Raw genomic sequence first — 24,350 nt, 5'->3', positions numbered from 1 at the left:
ACCGTAATAACGGTATTTACGCGCACTATTACCGTAATGCTAGAATCTGATTGGTTGCTATGGGCAACAACTCTACTTTTCCTTGTTTAGAAGATGTAATAAAGCTATACCTTTGGGTCTACTGTACACAAAGATGAACTTATCCTTTAAGAGGGAATAAGCCAAAGGTGGTGGATACAAATTGGATGGTATGGTGTTTTTTTTTGTGGGTTTAAGGTCCTGCTTTATTGTCAGATGTGTTTGTTATAGCTAATAACACTTGATTAAAATGACTGCTGATCTGTTATTACAGATAGTTGTCTCGTCCTTTGATTAAATAAATTGTATTAACTTATTACTGAGATTATTACAGATGGATTGCGGTAATAAATAATTTAAACAATTAAATTAATTTAACTTTACATTAATAAATTAAAATAGGTTTTATAGTATTCTAAGTTTTGTAGTAATCTTAGGGGAACGAATGCTAATTTCTCTCTTTTTTTTTGCCTGAAATGTTAATCCTTATTTGTGATGAATTAGTATCTATTATGTAAAATGTCTCTTATATTCAATGCGCTAATGAATAAAATCTGTTTTATAACTTTTATAAGCAAGTCAAATTATAAAAATGAAACTATTATATGTATCATATACCAGGCCAATAAGGAATTACTCATAATTTTTAGATTACATAGTTAGAATCATAACTTGTAGGATACAAGAAAAGTTTATGCTCCATCAATATCATTATTACATTTACGGTGATTATATATATATATATTATTTGTGTTATTTCCAGGAGTGCTCCCGTAAACACACTTCTCAGCCGAAGCACAACGTGCAAACGTTCCATTAAAATGATGTTTGCTCCATAAATAACCTCCACGATATGTAGGCAAAGGTCCCACTTTAATTCACAACTTCAAATGAAAATAAAATACAAAATGAAGCAATCCCCCATTTCCACAATTCAAATATACACTTATTGTGTGCGTAACAACACTGGATGTGTTTTAAACAAACCAATATTTCCAGGCCTGCTCTTCCTTCCCTGCTCTACAGTTCAAAGCCTAAGGAGACAACATACACAGTGGGCGATCAGCGAGGAAACAGAGCTGTGGATTCTAAATATCAACTACAGGTTCTTTAGTGTTCAGGGAACCAGGGAAACACATTCCGAGAGCGCGCCCTTTTTCACATGCCTAGAGAGCTTATAACAATACAGTCCTGGAAATACAAAGGAACCAAACTCATGATTCATTCATCCTCCTCCTGCTCAGAGGCACAGCCAGGGGGATTCTGGGAATTTTGAAAAACACGTCCTAAAGACCAGCCTAGATGTTTCACAATTTTAGATCAGTGATAGTGTTCCATCCTCTTCTGGATCAACAATATCAACGTGGAGCTAAAGAGAGTCAACATTGCAACTAGATAATTGTTATTTGTTACAGATGGTTTCTGAAAAACCAAATAATGAAGTTTTTTTTAAAAAAAAAGTTATAGGCTATATTATAGTATTAAAATGGACCTGTCTCTTACACACTGTGGAGGCAGCCATTTTGTGGGCTGGATTATTAGTTATGTCCAGTATCCAGTGCCTCATGAACATAAGTCAGACATACATCAGTGATGTCATCGGTTCCTAGTAAATTGATAGGCTACACCAACAAAGCGGATGTCACAATGTGTTCACGGTAGGTGCACTTTGACAAGACAGATTAATTATTCCGTTTTTCGTTCAAGACATGGAAGACTAAGAAGATCTTACTAAAAGAATTTCAAACGTGAAGTGTTCTAATTGGGATTGAGACTTGTATTTTCTATTGGAGAACTGATTTATATGGGACGATTGGTTCCGAGAGGAGCTGTTTCAAACTGTGAGACTCGTATGTGCAAATATCATTTATTGAATTGGGAATAGATCATACTTGCCAACTCTCCCTGAAAGTCCGGGAGACTCCTGAAATTCGAGTCAGTCTCCCGGGCTCCCGCGAGAGCTGGCATTTCTCCCACATCCCGGAATTCCCTTGTTAAAATGACATGATTCACTGAGAATCGCGTAATTTTGGCCCCGCCCCCCGCGACAAAACGTCATTTTACTCCCGCCCATTAGTCACGCCCCTCTCACGGACGTCGCCTACTAAAAGTAGGCAAGTATGGAATAGATTGCAAACTAGTCCATTGCTACATGATAACATTTTGCTGACTTCTGAACAAGTTTCTGAGCTATTAATGAGGATTATGACATTATTATCCTGTTTTATTAGTATAATTGTTGATTCTAACAAATCCGTTTTTTTATATTAATGTTTAATTTGTATGTTTGTTTATGAATAAATGAGAGTAATTTTTCAATTCTACTTAGGGGGGGGCTTCAATTGAGGGGCACGGACATTGCGCTGCGCTCATTGCCGGCAGTTATGGTAGAGATCTCCGGTCATTTTCCCTCGCACCTCATAAAATGAGCAGAGATTTCTGTCAAATCTCTGCAGTGAAGTGTCTCACGGACGTTATGGAGACACTTTGCAGCTAATAGAACTTCCCCCGGAGATTCAATCAGCCATGATGTTCCTTGCCTTGTTACCGTTAGTACGGATGTTCCTTGCCTTATTACTGTTAGTACGGATGTTCCTTGCCTTGTTACCGTTAGTACGGATGTTCCTTGCCTTGTTACCGTTAGTACGGATGTTCCTTGCCTTATTACTGTTAGTACGGATGTTCCTTGCCTTGTTACCGTTAGTACGGATGTTCCTTGCCTTGTTACCGTTAGTACGGATGTTCCTTGCCTTGTTACCGTTAGTACGGATGTTCCTTGTCTTGTTACCGTTAGTACGGATGTTCCTTGTCTTGTTACCGTTAGTACGGCTGTTCCTTGCCTTATTACCGTTAGTACGGCTGTTCCTTGCCTTGTTACCGTTAGTACGGATGTTCCTTGCCTTATTACCGTTAGTACGGATGTTCCTTGCCTTGTTACTGTTAGTACGGATGTTCCTTGCCTTGTTACCGTTAGTACGGATGTTCCTTGCCTTATTACCGTTAGTACGGATGTTCCTTGCCTTGTTACCGTTAGTACGGATGTTCCTTGCCTTGTTACCGTTAGTACGGATGTTCCTTGCCTTGTTACCGTTAGTACGGATGTTCCTTGCCTTGTTACCGTTAGTACGGATGTTCCTTGTCTTGTTACCGTTAGTACGGATGTTCCTTGCCTTGTTACTGTTAGTACGGATGTTCCTTGCCTTGTTACCGTTAGTACGGATGTTCCTTGCCTTATTACTGTTAGTACGGATGTTCCTTGTCTTGTTACCGTTAGTACGGATGTTCCTTGCCTTGTTACCGTTAGTACGGATGTTCCTTGTCTTGTTACCGTTAGTACGGATGTTCCTTGCCTTATTACTGTTAGTACGGATGTTCCTTGCCTTGTTACCGTTAGTACGGATGTTCCTTGCCTTGTTACCGTTAGTACGGATGTTCCTTGTCTTGTTACCGTTAGTACGGATGTTCCTTGTCTTGTTACCGTTAGTACGGATGTTCCTTGCCTTGTTACCGTTAGTACGGATGTTCCTTGCCTTATTACTGTTAGTACAGATGTTCCTTGCCTTGTTACCGTTAGTACGGATGTTCCTTGTCTTGTTACTGTTAGTACGGATGTTCCTTGCCTTGTTACCGTTAGTACGGATGTTCCTTGCCTTGTTACCGTTAGTACGGATGTTCCTTGCCTTGTTACCGTTAGTACGGATGTTCCTTGCCTTGTTACCGTTAGTACGGATGTTCCTTGCCTTATTACTGTTAGTACGGATGTTCCTTGCCTTGTTACCGTTAGTACGGATGTTCCTTGCCTTATTACTGTTAGTACGGATGTTCCTTGCCTTATTACTGTTAGTACGGATGTTCCTTGCCTTGTTACCGTTAGTACGGATGTTCCTTGCCTTGTTACCGTTAGTACGGATGTTCCTTGTCTTGTTACCATTAGTACGGATGTTCCTTGCCTTATTACCGTTAGTACGGATGTTCCTTGCCTTGTTACCGTTAGTACGGATGTTCCTTGCCTTGTTACCGTTAGTACGGATGTTCCTTGCCTTGTTACCGTTAGTACGGATGTTCCTTGCCTTATTACCGTTAGTACGGATGTTCCTTGCCTTGTTACCGTTAGTACGGATGTTCCTTGTCTTGTTACCGTTAGTACGGATGTTCCTTGCCTTGTTACCGTTAGTACGGATGTTCCTTGCCTTGTTACCGTTAGTACGGATGTTCCTTGACTTATTACCGTTAGTACGGATGTTCCTTGCCTTGTTACCGTTAGTACGGATGTTCCTTGCCTTGTTACCGTTAGTACGGATGTTCCTTGCCTTGTTACCGTTAGTACGGATGTTCCTTGCCTTGTTACCGTTAGTACGGATGTTCCTTGCCTTGTTACCGTTAGTACGGATGTTCCTTGCCTTGTTACCGTTAGTACGGATGTTCCTTGCCTTGTTACCGTTAGTACGGATGTTCCTTGCCTTGTTACCGTTAGTACGGATGTTCCTTGCCTTGTTACCGTTAGTACGGATGTTCCTTGCCTTGTTACCGTTAGTACGGATGTTCCTTGCCTTGTTACTGTTAGTACGGATGTTCCTTGCCTTGTTTCCGTTAGTACGGATGTTCCTTGCCTTGTTACTGTTAGTACGGATGTTCCTTGCCTTGTTACCGTTAGTACGGATGTTCCTTGCCTTGTTACCGTTAGTACGGATGTTCCTTGCCTTATTACTGTTAGTACGGATGTTCCTTGCCTTGTTACTGTTAGTACGGTAAAAATCTCTGCTCATTTTTCCACGGACCTCTACGAGGAAAAGTCAGTTGAGATTTCTCTGAAAAAAATAAGCGCAAAGTGTGTCCGGAACGGAATTCACGCACAATTGAGTTTTCCTTAGTGTCTCTAAAAATCTTTGAGGACGAGAAGTGCTGGCACCAATACGTCTGATTTTTTTTGTAATATCATTACCATAATTTTTATAAGGGCATTTATTCTTCATCATCATATACTATATTTATATAGCGCCACTAATTCCGCAGCGCTGTACAGAGAACTCACTCACATCAGTCACTGCCCCATTGGAGCTTACAATCTAAATCACCTAACTTACATACACACAAACCGAGAGAGACTCAGAGCAATTTAATAGCAGCCAATTAACCTACCAGTATGTTTTTGGAGTGTGGGAGGAAACCGGAGCAACCGGAGGAGACCCACGCAAACACGGGGAGAACATACAAATTCCTCACAGATAAGGCCATGGTCGGGAATTGAACTCATGACCCCAGTGCTGTGAGGCAGAATTGCTAACCACTAAGACGCCTATAAAGTTTTACCCGCGCAGTCTTTCCTACCCATTCTTTGTACACTATGCACAGGGATTTGCATCTATCCTGTTTAGACAGCAGCAGGTATTAAGGGGAGAATCACAATTTAGCTCCCGGAAATTGTTCTTCACCGTGTGATCATTACAGGTTCACTTTGACTTGAAATAAAATACAATATACTGGAGGAAGAACTGTACTGCCTGGCTTTTGTTAGGATCTCAGAATTGCAATGTCTGCTCAGACATTAATTGAGAAGTTACTCCCTGTACCCTGCAATATTTCTGAAATAATCCAGCCCACATCCAGTCTTTAACTTTATACAGTCAACAAAAAATACCTTCTTAGCAAACATTTATTCTATAGCAGGTAATTTGTTATCACTTTTAACTGTCTACATAAGACACTTTAAAAAACGAACAAACAAACACATCAATATCTCCTAACATCTTGCAAATAAGTTAGGACACAACCTCCTAGTTCAAATGTAGTTCAGCCAAATTTTAACAAGACATTTTTGTGGTCCGCAGAATATCACAGCAAAGCTTTAAGAAGAATAAATATTGTCCCTCTCACTGGAGGTTGGAGAGCCTCTGAGATCCGCACACACGTGGGAATGGTGCCACATCGAGGACTCAATGGGAGACACCTGTCCGACAGCAGTGTCAGTCTAATTCCTAGCCCTCAGCCGTATGGCGAACTGACAGCCCAACCAGACATCTGTTTGCCACTAGCAACTATAAAAACAGTGCGACTGACTACTCTGCCCGAGAAAAGTCTAACTATTCTAAGGGGTAGATTTATCAAACATTCTAAAAAGGAAACTGGAGATGTTGCCTATGACAGCCAATCAGATTATAGCTAACATTTTGTAGAATGTACTAAATAAATGATAGCTAGAATTTGATTGGTTGCTGTGGGCAACACCTCTTTTCCTTTTAAGAATGTTTGATAAATATACCCTAAGGGGTATATTTACTAAACTGCGGGTTTGAGAAAGTGGAGATGTTGCCTATAGCAACCAATCAGATTCTAGCTGTCATTTATTTAGTGCATTCTACAAAATGATAGCTAGAATCTGATAGGTTGCTATAGGCAACATCTCCACTTTTTCAAACCCGCCATTTAGTAAATCTAGCCCTCAGAGTGTTTAACCATGTTCCTACTAAATGATATTTGAAAAGGGGTAGGAAAATGTACTCAGTAAAGGCCTTGTAGGGTTCAAACATAAATGAATAAAAGATATAGGACTGGCATTTTGGTCAGAAATGTCATCGTTTAAGAGTTATCAGTGGGTTAAATGCTATTTAATAAGAAAGGAAAAGTCGGATATAAAGTTTGTTCCTATACATTTCTCTTAAGTAAAACAAAGCTAAATTAAAGTATACTTGTTGCAGCTATTTTATGAGCAGAAACGTTCATGAGAACCAAATTCACCAGGAGCCAGTGACATATTTGAGGCACGGGGCACCTTAAAGTACAGTTCAACTTTTACAAACATATTTTTAATAATTAACTACCTAACTGAAGAGTGGGTACCCAATTTCACTATGCCTCTATGTTTGGGTACAACAGAGAAGGGTGATTTTCAGGGGAGTGTAGAGCGTATGGGTATAATATTTTTGTAAAAGTGGAATTACCATTTAAGGCTAGAGTGAGCTGCATTCAAGCTAAGTTGCTCTTTAGAAATCAGAGTTTCAATAGCGTCTTTGTGCACGTATCGGTCCGTACTGTCCATGAAACAGAATGCAGAAAAGCTGTTTGCCTGGAACCATAAATGTCTTATCATTGCCATACAGTACTGTATAGTCATACACAGCTTTATCCGAAAAAGCCACAAGACTGCACATTCATCATCATAATTTAGTTATATCGCGCCACTAATTCCGCAGCGCTGTACTCACTCACATCAGTCCCTGCCCCATTGGAGCTTACAGTTTAAATTCCCTAATATAGACACACACTCACACACAGACAGAGAGAGAGAGAGGGAGAGACTAGGGTCAATTTTGATAGCGGCCAATTAACCTACCAGTATGTTTTTGGGGTGTGGGAGGAAACCGGAGCACCTGGAGGAAACCCACACAAACACAGGGAGAACCTACAAACTCCACAAGATAAGGACATGGTTGGGAATCAAACTCATGACACCAGTGCTGTGAGGCAGAAGTGCTAACCACTGAGCCACTGTGCTGCTCACATTCTGCTAATTCTAAATAAATCCATGTCATACAAGGTCTAAACACCGCATTGCCTCCTCTAAAATTTTGTCGCATATTTATCTACAGTATCTGCGCTGGAAAAACCACATGTTAAACCTTTAAGCATTCCAAATTCTTTACATAATTAAAAGACAAAAGTTGACAATGGGACAGTTCCAACCGCAGAGCAGTTGTTTCCATCAGTGTGTGTTTTGCTTGATGTGAGGAGGGAATGCCATCTGCAATGTGTCTAGGGTGATTTACGGGTAATTATTTGGGACCGTTTCATTCCAGGGATTGGAATCCCCGCAGACGGTGTTAAGCTGGGCTTCACATTTCCAAACTGCATATTTAGGATCACAGATAAGAGAGTGAGAAAACTTCAGACAATGTTATCATCAGATGATGTTTGTAATTATTGTGTGTGTGATTATTCTGCTCTCACATTGGGTGATACAAAAAGAAGTTACTATTTTTTTTTGTGTGTTCTACAGTGGTTAATATGTAATAGCTTCTTGTACTAAATGCTAACTCCATATATTTTTCTGTTGAGTTGACTTTGAATTGCACTATATCTCACAAAAACCTTGCACAGCAATTGCATTTGGTGATATATCTTATTCTATTCACCCCAGGGGTCTGCCTTAGACTTTCTGACCTATAGATAACAATAGGAAGTTCTTTGTGACAATAAAGTACATATTTTTTAAAGCACAGTGAAAAGAGACAAACAAGAATGATTGGTGACAGCTATAGAGAAAGGCTTTACCAAGTAGAAACAGATAAAAAAATTAAATACTACAAAAACACAAGTATAATGTAGTTTTTTGTTCAAAGTTAAACAAATATAAGCTAAAAAAAACCCCTATGTTTAAACATCAATATACTTTAAATTCACTGGTATGATGGACCAGTTTGAAATCAATACCAGACATTTGACCAACAATTACAAACTTTATACAATTTGCCACCACAATCAACAAAAGCAAGAACATAATGTAATAAACTGACATGGTCTAATCTTATTTATCAACGTGTCCATACTAACTTTGTGCATAAAATGTTAACATTTATATTTTATCACAGTTTCACTATATAATTGTTGTTAGCATTGGAAAATGCACAAAAGACTTATAAAATGTGAGTTATTTTTAAATTGTTTTACAGGAAAAGTAGAGTATCTTGCCAATTTGTTATAGTGTTTCTTTTGCGAAGGTAATCTAACCGGATATATCATACGGCCTTGCCTTTTTACCATGTGAGTCAGCTTAAGGTTTATCACAAGTGTAGGTGGGGGTAGAACTGTGGAATTAAATAGTTTTCTGGAAGTTATACTAAATGATCTATCTCTTCCTGTAACGCTACAGAACTGTGTGGCGTTGAAGCAGTTCAGAATAAAGATATGAGCCAATCTGCAATGATTTCTTTTCGCTGGCCAGGATTCCCTAGCAAGAACTTTAGACATTTGCATTTAGGGCTCGTTCACACATACGCGCTGGAAAAATGGGTAAAACGCATGATAACTAACGTGCGCCCAGCCTGGATTTAAAGCTCTATGGACTTTTCACGCACTGCGCTTTTACCGATACAGTCTATCGTGCTGGTAGCGCACATTACAGCATGGTAAAGAGACTGTGCCGCGTTCTAAAGCGTTAAACACAGCGTTAACATTTCAGAACGCAATGGTGGGAAAGAGCCCATGAGAAACCATTCATCTTAATTTTAATGCAGTTTTCAGGCATTAACTAATGACAAATAGGTGTAAATTAGAGAAAAGCAAAATTTATCACTACTTCTCATCAATAAAGATCCTAGTGTATTAGAATACTCTTTTAACCCTTCAATGACATTAAACCAAGTTTTTGCACCGTTTAACACCCTAGTAATAAATCAATGCACACATCAGTCTACCCCCAGGCACTCTAAGTAATAGTTGGCTGGCACATTCTTAACCCCTTATCTCCCGTCTATTAAACAGCGTCTGGTATGGTTGCTGGGCACTGCAGACTGGCATGCATCTTATTGACATGAATCCAGTTTACAAGGGCACTTCCTCCAAAAGTCAGCATAATACTATACGTCGGATGGAAGAATATGATGACACCATACTCCTATATATCAGCCTCAGCAGAAAGTAGAGTAGACTTCAGAATGAAATCTCATGCATGTATTGTTAGGTGGTCTGTGCAGCATGTCCGCCACTGGCAGCCCCCCCAGGCACACAGCACAATGGCAGAGCACAAAGCACAGACCTGTTTCACAACTCAGGAGTAAAGAAAGAAAGTGAAAGGACCCCCAGCCATAGAAGAGAGAAACACCCAGAAACTTACAGCAAAGAGTGACAAAGTGTCCCAGAAATAACACCCAAGCCGGGAACGACATCTTCTCTAGAGGAATAAGTGATAGGAGCAGAGTTCAGATCCGGCCAAGCACTACTGAGAGTAAAGGCTACAAACACTGTCTGCTGCTTGTAACGGGGAGGTCTGAGCAGGATGAATAGGAAATGGGATGGATGCGACTCCGTGGCGCCCTCTAGCTGTACCGCTCCTCATTGCAGCCTCTATTATCTCTGATCAACCGAATCCATTTGTATCACTCTGAACATTCCACGATTACACTGTATAGAATTATTTATACGAATACACTTTTTTTGTTTGTTGAAAAGTACATTTGTCTTCAAGTGTATTTTCTTTGCAGTTTCTAATATCTATCTATAATATCTATTACCGTTAGTACGGATGTTCCTTGCCTTATTACCGTTAGTACGGATGTTCCTTGCCTTGTTACCGTTAGTGCTGATAAGGCCATGGTTGGGAATCGAACTCATGACCCCAGTGCTGTGAGGCAGAACTGCTAACCACTAGGCCACTGTGCTGCCCAGTTTACACTGGTTTCTATTAGCCTCACACACTGTAGGCAATAAGAAGCTACACCCTCTGGAGAGGGATTTTTGCTAATAATATAAAGGGCCAATATTGTAAACAGCGCTGTAAAATGTATAAAGTAAACCTGCTGACTTGAAAAGCGCAATCCTTGTAAGTCAGAGAAAATAATATGTTAAATTAGTGAAAGCAAGTTAGGCAGTGAGGCGCTGAACTTACAGACTATTGGACAGGTCTTAGAATACTCCGCTACAGTGAAGAATTATACATAGTACTCCATGCCAGGTGAAAAAATATATACTTTGTAAGTAACAAAAATGATTTGATTGTTGTGGAATAAAAGCACATAAATTACAATAAGCATCCACATTGTGGTAAATAAATAGAATGTACTCTATATTATACAAAAATGTAAATATTTATCATGCATGGTAGGGCAACAGTAAACAGACATCACTGTCCAATCTTGCCTCACAATCCCACCAAATAAATGCATAAATGTAGGCCCTATATATCATTAGATACCTCATCACTGCAATAAGTATGATTTTGTTATCGCTGCTAATTGCAGTAAAAAATAAAAATAAGTTATTATCTGCAATCATTAAAAAAATGCAGAGGCAGCTGAATGTAATTCCGCCACCCTCACAATGTGTATATGTATGTATGTATGTATATATATATATATATATATTTACTACATTTATAAATGTTATTACATTTATTGAATTTATTTTAGATATTGAAATAATGTTAATATTGTTATTTTAAAGTATGTTTTATTAAGAGTTTATCCTTTGTCCTTTCATAAATAGACCCTATATCCCACAGTACTTATAGGACCTCATTTAGAGTCGGACGCAAAGTCAGTTTAAGAAGTGTAGGAGTGGGAGTGTGCCGCAGCTTGGTAGGGTATTACGAGTGGCAAACAACCCCAGTTGCGTCCCACTCTTAATACCCTATTGTGCTATGAGCAGTTCCTGCAGCCAGCTAACCGCTTGCGCCACCTAATTCCTGTCGCACAGCTTTAGCCCTGTTTTGACGTGTGTTGCGTCTGCGCCTCACTGCGACTAGGATGTATTTACATGGTCACGCCTTCACAATTCCGCGTTCCCCCCATTCTCTCATAGTGAGTCGCAAGTGTTAATTGAGTCCATAATGTAGGTGGATTTGGGGCTTTCTGTACATGCGTGGTAGTGTTTTTTTTGTTGGATGCGCCTAAAACGGACTTTGCGTCCGACTCTAAATGAGGTCCGTAATGTTTCTACAATGCTCCTGCCTGCCACCTAGCTGTCATTCCCAGGTGCTGCTGTAATAGAGGAAGACTGTCATTGGTAAAGGCACCGCTCTTCCTAGTGAACTTTTATCAGCTGGACAATTTTTTCCAACGAGGGGACTGGCCTTTGACAAAGCTCCTTGATGGGCTTCTTACATAATTTAAATAGCATTTTCCTGGGGTAGATCATGATTTGGGAAGGAGTTACATTAAAGTGTGTGTGTGTTCCCTTCAGAGTGTTAGGGAGTCCAGTACTGCCTGCCACTCACCTTTATCAAACCTGCAATCTTGTGATTAATTCTGGAGGGAATCTCTTAGGCAGCCCCTGTTGTGTACCCCCAGACCAATAATACATACATGTGAGTGTGTGTCACAGCATGTACTTGTGTGGCCTTGTAAGTGTATAAAAGAATCACATAGGGAGCCCTTTAAAAGTTTGATATGGGGCACAGCAACTTATACTTACGCCCCCCCGCCCACGTAGCAAAAAAAAAAAAGGAACATTTTAAGGAAAAAAGTACAAATATGGATCCTCTTAGCCAAAAACCATTATCAAGAATGTTCTGAAAACCAGAAAGAACAAAATAAGTAATTGCTGCTGTTAGGTGATAATGTTATATACCGTGGTGGTAGTCGGGGGTGTATATGGTGATATGCGATGACGCTACTTCTCCTACTTCCTTCATTGTACAACTATCACATTCTATTCACTTACATTACCTGTTTCATACCGTCACTTCTAAATGTCCACTTCGACCACTGACTATACACATGGGGCCTGATTCATTAAGGATCTTAACTTAATAAACTTCTTATTTCAGTCTCCTGGACAAAACCATGTTACAATGCAAGGGGTGCAAATCAGTATTCTGTTTTGCACATAAGTTAAATACTGACTGTTTTTTCATGTAGCACACAAATATCAACTTTAAATTTCAGTGTACAAATAAGCTATCAAGTATTTGTGTGCTACATGAACAAAAACAGTCAGTATTTAACTTATGTGCAAAACAGAAAACTAATTTGCACCCCTTGCATTGTAACATGGTTTTGTCCAGGAGACTGAAATAAGAAGTTTCTTAAGTTAAGATCCTTAATCAGGGGCGGGCTTGGCTGGGGGGCAGGAGGGCATCGCCCCCCCCCCCCCCCTGGGCCGCTCAGTCTCACCGCTGTTAGGGCCGGCCGCCCCCCAGATGCACTATTGCCTGATTATTAACGGCGGCCGCATCACATGACACGCGATGCGGCCGCATCAGCGCACAGGCGGCCGCATCGCGAGTCATGTGATGCGGCCGCCTGTGCGCCCCCCCGGGCTGAAATCTGGCAGCCCGCGCCTGTCCCTCTCCTACAGCCACTGCGGTAGACATAGAGAGAAAGTGAGGGAGACAGAGGGGTAGTGTATTTTGAGAGGGGGGCTGGGGGCAGCTGTGTAAAAAATAGAAACAAATCTGCTTATCTTCCACATTCCTATGTTCTTAGGCTTCCAGGCTGTGGTCAGCTGTTCATGCCCTGCCTGCTTAGTAACCCTACAAGTATCCAACTCACCTGCAGCACAGACATTCCATTCAAGATATATGCCTGCTTGGTAGACATGGTGTCTGTCAGCCATGAGCGGTGGACCCCAGTGAGGAGGCGTTATCAAGCTGCAGAAGACAGAATTATGGAAGCTAAATAGATATTTTTTTTAATATAACTAACCCACCAAACACACACACACTTCATACCATAGGAGGCATCTCTGTGGGTGCTTGGGCACCCCCAATATTTGTGCTGCCATTAACCATGTCTATGCATGCCCTTTTTCAGCCATGTGGGTATTGGCAAGAAGGGTAACGAGAGCACCCACAATCATCACCATCATCATCATTTATTTATATAGCGCCACTGATTCCGCAGCGCTGTACAGAGAACTCATTCACATCAGTCCCTGTCCCATTGGAGCTTACAGTCTAAATTCCCTAACACACACACACAGACACAGACAGACTAGGGTAAATTTTTTGATAGGAGCCAATTAACCTACCAGTATGTTTTTTATAGTGTGGGAGGAAACCGGAGCACCCGGAGGAAACCCACGCAAACACGGGGAGAACATACAAACTCATCACAGATAAGGCCATGGTCGGGAATTGAACTCATGACCCCAGCGCTGTTAGGCAGAAATCATTTCAAAAGTTCGTCCCTATGCTCCATATTAAAATTAAAATATAGATTTTGTGTAAAAATCCAACTGCTAGCCAGACAGGAATGGGGGCTTACAATCTCTGAAGTACTGGATATCTGTTCTAAAGATATGTCATCAGGAAGGGATTTATAACAAATAATTAAATATTTCAACAAACAAAATTGTCCTAACTACTCGGCAGCATGTTTTGTATCATATACCTCAAGATAGCAATATGGTTGTAAAAAGATTCAACATCTTTAGAAACATTCTCCATCTATTTCAAAAGTGGTCAATAGTTACATTTACTATGGAAACATCTGGTCGGGAGAAAATAAAACATCACTCACTGAAGTCAGTACTACTATATGTCATATAATTTTATAAAGGGTGGTTGGTGGAAGTGACCTTTTGCCCTGTAAATGGTAGTCGATGATAGAAAATAAATCTCTGAGTTTGGCTGTCATTTACAGGAAGCCAGAGATGATTGTATGCTAGAGGATTACAAGTAACGTCTGCAGTTAAATAAAAAGGCACTATATTTTATTACACGTGCTCTCTTTTACCCTTCAGACCAACCTGTCAAAAAAGGATCTTTTAATTTGTATGGTTTGCATAACATATAAAACTGCTCAGTATTCTAAGATTTTTATTAAGTCTTATTTTTCATTCTTGAAGATTATTAATTGAGAAATACACATCGTGTTTCTAAACCAAATTTGTTAGGTGAGATTATTATATGTCCAATTGGTTGATGTCTTTACCTTGAAGATTTCATTAACTCTGCACACACATCATAAACTACATAGTGCATAACGACAGACAACAAGTTTGATTTTGAAAAAAAAAACGGAGGTCACAGCTTTAATTAAATTGCTGCGGAAATTGGTGGGAAGAAAAACAGAGCATCGGTCAGCTAAAACACCCAATACTGTAAATAAATAAAGTGGGCACAGTCACACACCCCTCAGTGCCTCCTGGGGAACATAGACCCACCACCCTCTACTTTTGTTCAGATGGGATCCACTGCAAAGGCCAGTCCTGGATCTCCCAGCATAGGCAAAATCAACAGCCGCTCAATTAAGGGGGGCAGCGCTCCCGACTCAAAACCTCAGACACCAATGTGTTAGTTGCTGACCGTGGCTTTGTACCGCCTAACTGTGGCTTCATCTGAATATTTAAAATGTTAAACAGAGAAAAAAACAATGATAAATATATCAAATCAAAAAAGGGGCGAATCCAAAATGGAAGAGAGAGATGCAGGAAGTAGCAGATAATATATAGAATGAGAGAAGTGAAGTGAACATTCTAAAGGGAGGGGCTGGGTGAGCTAACATTAACTCCTGAGAGAGTTGGAGTGCCGGTAAGAATCACTCAACCTGGGGGATTAACTTATTTCAGCACTAAATGGGCTTCATTTTTCCTTATTATTGTTTATTTATATAGCATTACCAATTATGTAGCGCTGTATAGAAAATCAGTCGCTGCCCCATTGGCGTGTATGAAACATATAGTCACTCTATAAAAACAAAGTGGCTTTGGAAAGCAACGATTGAGGTACACAGCATAATCTCTGGGATACAACAAATTCATCATTTATAATCCAGGCAAATACTGAATCATTCTACAAAGTGTTTTGCTGAATACCAAACGGATTCTTAAACTTGATCTGCATATTAAAATTAGGATACCTGTACCTAAATACACTCTGTAAGTTTAGCTCCTGAAAATGATAACACCGTGTCCTGTAAATTAAAATCGCAGGAAAATCAGGTTCAGATTTGGCCAAGCCCACCTCATGCTAAAAAACATTAACATGTCTGAGTATTATTCCAAGCAGGGGCGGATCTAGACTATGTTTAGGGGGGGGGGCGATTTTGCATAATCACGCCCCTCCTTTGCTTTGATTGGCTGGCCTGCGTTAACCCCGCCTTCCGCCCATGATTGGCCCCGCCCCCTCCCATTGTGGTCGCCGGCTGGGACCACTCTGATTGGCTGGCTTACATTTAGCCACGCCCCCGCTCTCGCTTAGCCCCGCCCCTCCCGTTTTACTCGGCGGCTGGGACCTAGCTTTTTGCTGCTAGGGGGGGCGAATGCCCCGATCGCCCCCCCTGGATCCGCCACTGATTCCAAGAGATGCAGGCTCATTACAGTTTGTTTAGTATATCTCATTTTAGTGAATTAGAATTGCTTCTGTCTATTCTCTATCCCACTATTTCTCCTCCATTACTTGTCCTCTCTTGGGTTAGTGCAGTTAATAAGTGTAACTAGAGGAGTGTAGCAAACTCTGCCTAATACATAACTCCTAATATCTATACATGCTGAATCTGGACAAAATAAGCCCCTGCCCTTTATCTGGGCACTTTTGCATCTACTACCCACTTCCATGTAAGCCCCACCCCATTTGACGTTTGCAAATCGGGACTGTCCATCTGAAATTGGGACAGTCGGAAAAGTAGGTACTCGAGGATTTGTAGATGGAGTTTTTCATACTGCACAGTTCAAATGCTCTGGCTTTTTGTGGCTTTTGTTGAGCTGAGTGTAATGCTCAGAATCTGTATGCTATGTCAGCTGAGTTTTATTAAAGATGAATATATAAACTACAAACGCACTGTATTATGAGTATGTGCTCTGACTGGATCATGTTGAACGTTGTAGTGTATATATACTATGTACGTGTACCATGTTTTGTTTATATATGCACCTGCTTTACAACAAAGGACTTGATTCAGAGTGGAATGCAAGAGTAAGCGTAACTTCAGATTGAAAATGTTGCACCAAAGTGTATACTACTAATGTATGTTGTATTCAGAGTTAAAGATGTGTCCAGTTCTCAATAAGTAGCAGATGCGTCCACTTGGCAAAACCCCCTCAGACACTTACGTCTAACTTGCTAACATGTACGATAAACTTTTATTTTATATGTTATGGATGCAATTGCTATGAAGCATCATTTAAACTTGAACAACCCTAACACAGCAGGAACAACTTCCTTACATGTGTACAAAAAAAAGTAATAATCTTTGAGACAACATTCCTAGTCTGACTAATAAAACCTCAATAAGTATCAGCGAATCATTAGCAAACCTCTAATTACAAACAGTTCTCTAGTTTGGGTGTTCATCATCATCATCATCATCATCATCATCCGCTACTTACCCCTGCCTCATACCACCCGTAAATAAAACTTATTTTTCAGCCGTATCTGCTACTACATCCCAGTCTGAATCCTGCTTGGACACGCCCTTACTGTACACCGCCTACGTTAGAACACCCCTTCCCTACGCCTTCCTGCATTTCAAGGCATAAGGAGTCGTAACTGCCAAAAAGTTGCAGGTCTGAGTTGCAGTGTAAAAACATGTAAAGCATACTTGCCAACTCTCCCAGAATACCCGGGAGACTCCCGAATTCCACGTAGGTCTTCCGCATTCCCGGGAGGGCTGGCAATTTCCCTGCATCTGTGGGCAGATTTGAAGCCTCCATGATGCGATTCTCTTGGAATCGCATCATTTTGGCCCGCCCCCCGTGTTAAAATGACGCGTTATTGCATCACAGGCGGGGCCAAAATGAAGCGATTTGCGGAGCCACGCCCCCTCACACCCACCTCTACTCCGAAACTCCCGAAGGCCAGCCTTTAAAGGTTGGCAACTATGATGTAAAGATACACTGCGCAAATGGGCTACGTCTTACTCTGAATCAGGCCCAAGGTGCCTCTGACTGTTGTATCCACATGTTTGACAACTAAAAGCTCATACACATTTTCTCTTAATATTAAATTATATCCTCTGAATGGAGTAGAAATGTTTACAGGATGTGGTCTGTGACAGCGTAGTAACTATTCACTTTTGGCTCAGTTAGTTCCATTGCCTCTATACACTTCTCTCTACGGGGTCTATTTATCAAGTCCCCTCTTATAACAATACAGGCATTGACTGCTACAAGAACACTGAGCTGTAACCAATGGCGGCACTACTTCCTGCATCAGCTGACAGAGGGAGAGCGAAAAGAGAAGCATCATGGTCGCTGATGAGTACTCTTGAGCCCATTATAGGGTGGAACGGTGACATTATAAAGCTATACGTGATAGCAGAAAGGTTATTTGGTTATATAATGGCATGATGAAGCTATATAACAAAGGCATAGGGCTGTAGTCTAGCATTGTGAGTGCTGGGCATGTACAATATATCCTGGACATTCAGCTGTATATAATGGACAGTCTGATGTTCACAGTATATACTTTATTGATATATCAAGCATGTTAAATGTTTATGGTTTTCATGCACTGCCATAAAAGTATTTAATTTTACCATAATAACTAGGGATGTGCACCGGCGACTTTTGAGGTCTCGTGTTTTGTGTTTTGGATCCGGATTTTCGTTATTTTTGAGGTTCGGATTTGTCTCGCAAAACACTTGACGAAAGGTCTCGGTTCGGATTTAAGGTATTGGATTCGGATTTTTTTTGAAAAAAACATAAAAAGTTTAAAAATCAAGTTTTTGGGCTTATTTTCACTCCTAGGCTATTATTAACCTCAATAACATTCAATAACAAGCATTTCCACTAATTTACAGTGTATTCTGAACACCTCACAATATAGTTATTAGTCCAAAACGTTGCAAAAAGGTATCTTTCTGGACTGCGTAGAGGAGTGGGTCACCACAATATATCTTAAAAACCCTGAACTTTTATGATTCGCACCAATAATTGTACCTGGACTGCGTAGAGGAGTGGGTCACCACAATATATTAAAAACCCTGAACTTTTATGAATCGCACCAATAAATGTACCTGGACTGCGTAGAGGAGTGGGTCACCACAATATATTAAAAACCCTGAACTTTTATGAATCGCACCAATAAATGTACCTGGACTGCGTAGAGGAGTGGGTCACCACAATATATTAAAAACCCTGAACTTTTATGAATCGCACCAATAAATGTACCTGGACTGCGTAGAGGAGTGGGTCACCACAATATATTAAAAACCCTGAACTTTTATGAATCGCACCAATAATTGTACCTGGACTGCGTAGAGGAGTGGGTCACCACAATATATTAAAAACCCTGAACTTTTATGAATCGCACCAATAAATGTACCTGGACTGCGTAGAGGAGTGGGTCACCACAATATATTAAAAACCCTGAACTTTTATGAATCGCACCAATAAATGTACCTGGACTGCGTAGAGGAGTGGGTCACCACAATATATTAAAAACCCTGAACTTTTATGAATCGCACCAATAAATGTACCTGGACTGCGTAGAGGAGTGGGTCACCACAATATATTAAAAACCCTGAACTTTTATGAATCGCACCAATAATTGTACCTGGACTGCGTAGAGGAGTGGGTCACCACAATATATATAATAAGAAAACCATCAACTTGTTTGATTCGCACCAATAAATGTACCTGGACTGCGTAGAGGAGTGGGTCACCACAATATATTAAAAACCCTGAACTTTTATGAATCGCACCAATAAATGTACCTGGACTGCGTAGAGGAGTGGGTCACCACAATATCTTAAAAACCCTGAACTTTTATGAATCGCACCAATAAATGTACCTGGACTGCGTAGAGGAGTGGGTCACCACAATATATTAAAAACCCTGAACTTTTATGAATCGCACCAATAAATGTACCTGGACTGCGTAGAGGAGTGGGTCACCACAATATATTAAAAACCCTGAACTTTTATGAATCGCACCAATAAATGTACCTGGACTGCGTAGAGGAGTGGGTCACCACAATATCTTAAAAACCCTGAACTTTTATGAATCGCACCAATAAATGTACCTGGACTGCGTAGAGGAGTGGGCACTGGGCACCACAATAAAATATATAAAAAACCTTCAACAGGTCTGCATTACACTACACATACGGCTGCTCCTCCATCCTCTCCATCATATACATGTTGGAGTTTTAGCGTGTGACAACCTCTTGTTTTTGATAATGTCAGTGCATTTTGAATATTTTTCAATTTGCCCCACACCACTGAATGTACTTTATCTATGATACGCATCTATCTATCTTGACTGCGTAGTGTGGTGGCCCCGGTACACAATTTGGTACCGAGGCCACAATATAATTAAAAAACCCTCCACGTGTCAGAATTCCACCAAACAAGTATCTGGACTGCGTAGTGGGGTGGCCCCGGTACCCAACTTGATACCGGGGCCACAATAAAATAAATACACCCTCCACGTGTCAGAATTCCACCAAACAAGTATCTGGACTGCGTAGTGGGGTGGCCCCGGTACCCAACTTGATACCGGGGCCACAATACCTCCTCCAAACATGCTACAGACAATTCGTCATTGAGATCCCATTAAGTATGTTAAAGACAGACAGGGTCCAAGTGTTATTAGTTGACTTTGTAAAGAAAAAAACTGTCCCTGTTGCACATAGTCGTGCAATGAAGACTTACTTTTTCATTTAAAGGCACGATCTTTCAAGTGTAGTGTTTGTAAGTCTAAGTCATATTATACTTTTGGTAAAATTGGTTTTTTTTGTTCCTCTTTATGGTAATTAATTAGTAATAGAATTAAAGTAGGAAATAGAATTAAATAGAATTAAAGTAGGAAATAGAGTGGTATAGAGTTGTAGTGTGGTATAGATAGAGTGGTCCACACAATATAATAATAAAACCCTCAACTGGTCTGAATTCCACCAAACAAGTATCTTGACTGCGTAGTGTGGTGGCCCCGGTACACAATTTGGTACCGAGGCCACAATATAATTAAAAAACCCTCCACGTGTCGGAATTCCACCAAACAAGTATCTGGACTGCATAGTGGGGTGGCCCCGGTACCCAATTTGATACCGGGGCCACAATACCTCCTCAAAACATGCTCCAGACAATTCGTCATTGACAGACCCCAGACAGACAGGGTCGTAGTGTTATTGTTTGACTTTGTAAACCCAAAAAAATGTCCCTGTTGCACTTGCACATAGTCGTGCAATGAAGACTGACTTTTTCATTTAAAGGCACGATCTTTCAAGTGTCAGAAAGAGAGAGAAGACACAGGAGAGGAGAGTTGTAGCTGGGGACCTGGGGTGGAAGCTCCCAGGCTCCCCCAGCATTGCCTGGAAGTCTGAGCGTGGTGACTGAGCCAGGGCAAGGAATGTGTGCCCTGGATGAGGGGGAGAACTCCATGCCACTATAGTGAACCCAAGAGAGAGGGGGACACTGCACATGGAAGAGGCCCTGGAGTGAGGGCTGCTACAAGAGGCATGGTAGCTGTAGTGTCAGATCCTGAGGCTGAGAGTACACAGAGTGACGTGTCAGAGCACAGGAGACATTATCCCCGCAGAGGAGGGATGAGCTGCAGTTGAGAGGTCTGTTGTTGAAATAGGACATGCACACTTTAACAAACCAATCATTTCAGCGACAGGGCCTACCAAACAACTTTGACTGAAATGATTGGTTTGTTTGGGCCCCCACACCAAAAAAGCTATTCATCTCTCCCTGTACAGACTAAACAGGCTCTACTGAGGCAAGATGTCGTCCTCATCCTCAACCTCTGATTCCTCTCCCCCTACAGTGTGTACTTCCTCCTCATCACACATTATCAATTCGTCCCCGCTGGACTCCACAACCACAGGTCCCTCTGTAGTATCTGGAGGGCAGTGCTGTACTTCATTGAGGAATTGATTATTCATTTTTATAAACATCATTTTTTCAACGTTGTGAGGAAGCAACCTCCTTCGCCGCTCACTGACCAGGTTCCCCGCTGCACTAAAAACTCTTTCCGAGTACACACTGGAGGGGGGACAACTCAGGTAAAATAGAGCCAGTTTGTACAGGGGCTTCCAAACTGCCTTTTTTTCCTGCCAGTAACAATATGGACTGTCTGACATGTCTACTTGGATGGTGTCAGCAAAGTAATCATCCACAATTTTTTCTATTGTGACAGCATCCAATGCAGCGAGAGTAGACATGTCTGCAATGGTTGGCAGGTCCTTCAGTCCGGACCAGATGTTATCAGCATCCCCGCCAGTGCCTCTTTTGGGAAAACTGAGCTTTTTCCTCGCAGCCATAGATGTGGAAGAAAATGAGGGTGGAGCTGTTGGCATGTCACGGTCCTCTTCAGAGGACAATCTCCTGACCAGCAGGTCTTTGCACCGCTGTAGATTTGTGTCCGCCGGAAACAGAGACACAACATACGCTTTAAACCGAGGATCGAGCACGGTGGCCAGAATGTATTCCTCTGACTTTAAAAGAGTGACCACCCTCGGATCCTGGCAAAGCGTACGAAGGGCTACATCCACAAGAGCTACATGCTTGCTGTAATCGCAATGGCTTACCAGCTCCTCCCTCACTTTCTCCAGCTGCTTCTGCAACAGCCTGATCAGGGGAATGACCTGACTCAAGCTGGCAGTGTCGGAACTGACTTCTCGTGTGGCAAGTTCAAATGGCTGCAGAACCTTGCACAACACGGAAATCAGTCTCCACTGCGCTTGACTCAGGCGCATCCCCACTCCTTTGCCTATGTCGTAGGTGGCTGTGTAGGCCTGAATGGCCTTTTGCTGCTCCTCCATCCTCTGCAGCATATAGAGGGTGGAGTTCCAGCGCGTCACAACCTCTTGTTTGAGGTGATGGCAGGGCAGGTTCAAGCTTTTTTGATGTGCCTCTAGTCTGCGGTAGGCACTGGCTGAATGCCGAAAGTGTCCAGCAATTTTGCGGGCCACCGCAAGCATCTCCTGCACACCCCTGTCACTCTTGAGGTAATGCTGCACCACCAAATTAATGGTGTGGGCAAAACATGGTACGTGCTGGAAATTGCCCATATTTAATGCCCGCACAATGTTACTGGCATTGTCTGACACCACAAATCCCCATGAGAGTCTAAGTGGGGTAAGCCACTGGGAGATAATTTCCCTCATTTTCTCTAATATGTTGGCAGCGTTGTGCCTCTTATTAAAGCCTGTAATGCACAATGTTGCCTGCCTTTGCATGAGCAGCCATTTTGTAGATGCTGCTACTGATGCAGCTGTTGCTGTTGCTGCGGAAGGGGATGCATCTACCCAGTGGGCTGTCACAGTCATATAGTCCTTCGTTTGCCCAGAACCACTTGTCCACATGTCCGTGGTTAAGTGGACAGTGGGTACAACCGCATTTTTAAGAGCACTGAGGACACTTGATCGTACTTCTCTGTACATTTTTGGTATCGCCTGCCTAGTGAAGTGGAATCTCGAGGGGATTTGGTACCGGGGACACAATACCTCCATCAACCCTCTAAATCCCACTCCACTGATGGCGGACACCGGGCGCACGTCTAACACCAACATTGCAGTTACAGCCGCAGTTATACGCTTTGCAATAGGGTGACTACTATCGTATTTGGTGGTCATGGCAAACCACTGTTGGACGGTCAATTGTTTGGTGAAAGACTTAGCGGTCTTACGACTTCCCCTCTGGGAAGATGACCGACTAACAGCAGCAACAGCAGCAGTGGCAGTAGTAGGCGTACCGCTGCAGGATTCCTCGGATGAATCCCGTATTGAGGAGGACTCAGTCTGGCTGGTGACTTGGGCTGCAGGACTGAATCTGATGGAGATTGTGGAGGAAGTTGACGAGGAGGGTGTTGCTGGTGTGTATCCAACTGGACCACGGGATTTAGGTGTCCCTGTACCGATGAGGGTCCTAGCCCCAGTTCCTGAACTAACCACTGAACTATGAAGGTTATTCAGGTGACGTATAAGGGAGGATGTTCCTAGGTGGGCAAGATCCTTACCCCTGCTTATTTGAGCTTTACATAAGCTACATATTGCCATACATTGGTTGTCTGGATTTGGATAAAAATAACTCCAGACCGAAGAGGTGCATTTTTTGGTCTTCTGACCAGGCATGACGATGGGCTTTTTCATCCCATGGACATCAGCTGTTTCCCCCCCTGGTGCCTCATTTACAATAACCACATCACCATCCTCATCATCAAGTTCCTCCACAGCGCCAGCTACATCATCAATAGCCTCCTCCCGAGCCACCTCTTCCCGTACAGTGATGGGAAGGTCAGGCTTGACAACCACCAACACCCTTGGACTCGCCTTGGGGATTTGTGATAATTTCTCTTTAGAAGGCAGAGTTGTTTGCTGTTTTGTTGCTGACAGCATAACTCTCTTCAATTTTTTGTAGGGGGGGGGGAGGAGGAGGAGGGCTAAGATCCGTGGGTGAAGCTGAACCACTAGTCATGAACACGGGCCAGGGCCTAAGCCGTTCCTTGCCACTCCGTGTCGTAAATGGCATATTGGCAACTTTACGTTTCTCCTCAGATGATTTTAAGTTTCTCTTTTTGCTACTTTTTCTTAACTTGGGCTTTTTGGATTTTACATGCCCGGTACTACGAGATTGGGCATCGGGCTTGGAAGACGACGTTGATGGCATTTCATCGTCTATGTCATGACTAGTGGCAGCAGCTTCAGCATTAGGAGGAAGTGGGTCTTGATCTTTCCCTACTTTATCCTCCAAATTTTTGGTCTCCATTATATGTAGCACAAGATACTGCAGAAT

General features: G+C 41.9%; 1 protein-coding gene and 1 long non-coding RNA gene across 3 annotated transcripts in view; one reads left to right on the top strand and one right to left on the bottom strand.

Moving 5' to 3' along the window:
* The window catches only part of JAM2 (junctional adhesion molecule 2), a 76,171-nt gene extending 66,174 nt beyond the window's left edge, over positions 1 to 9,997 (bottom strand). For both annotated transcript variants that reach the window (XM_075197118.1, XM_075197119.1), the window contains exon 1: positions 9,848 to 9,997. In XM_075197118.1, the coding sequence (XP_075053219.1) occupies positions 9,848 to 9,899 (52 nt within the window). In that variant the 5' untranslated portion in view covers positions 9,900 to 9,997. The remainder of the gene's footprint in view (positions 1 to 9,847) is intronic.
* LOC142139481 (uncharacterized) overlaps positions 1 to 24,350 on the top strand; it is a 928,167-nt gene that overhangs the window by 764,301 nt on the left and 139,516 nt on the right. The gene's annotated exons all lie outside the window — the stretch shown is intronic.

The sequence above is a fragment of the Mixophyes fleayi genome, chromosome 2 (assembly GCF_038048845.1).
Source record: "Mixophyes fleayi isolate aMixFle1 chromosome 2, aMixFle1.hap1, whole genome shotgun sequence".
Classification (NCBI taxonomy): Eukaryota; Metazoa; Chordata; class Amphibia; order Anura; family Limnodynastidae; genus Mixophyes; species Mixophyes fleayi.
Note: the sequence above shows the minus strand (reverse complement) of the source record. Positions and strands in the feature narration are given on the sequence as shown.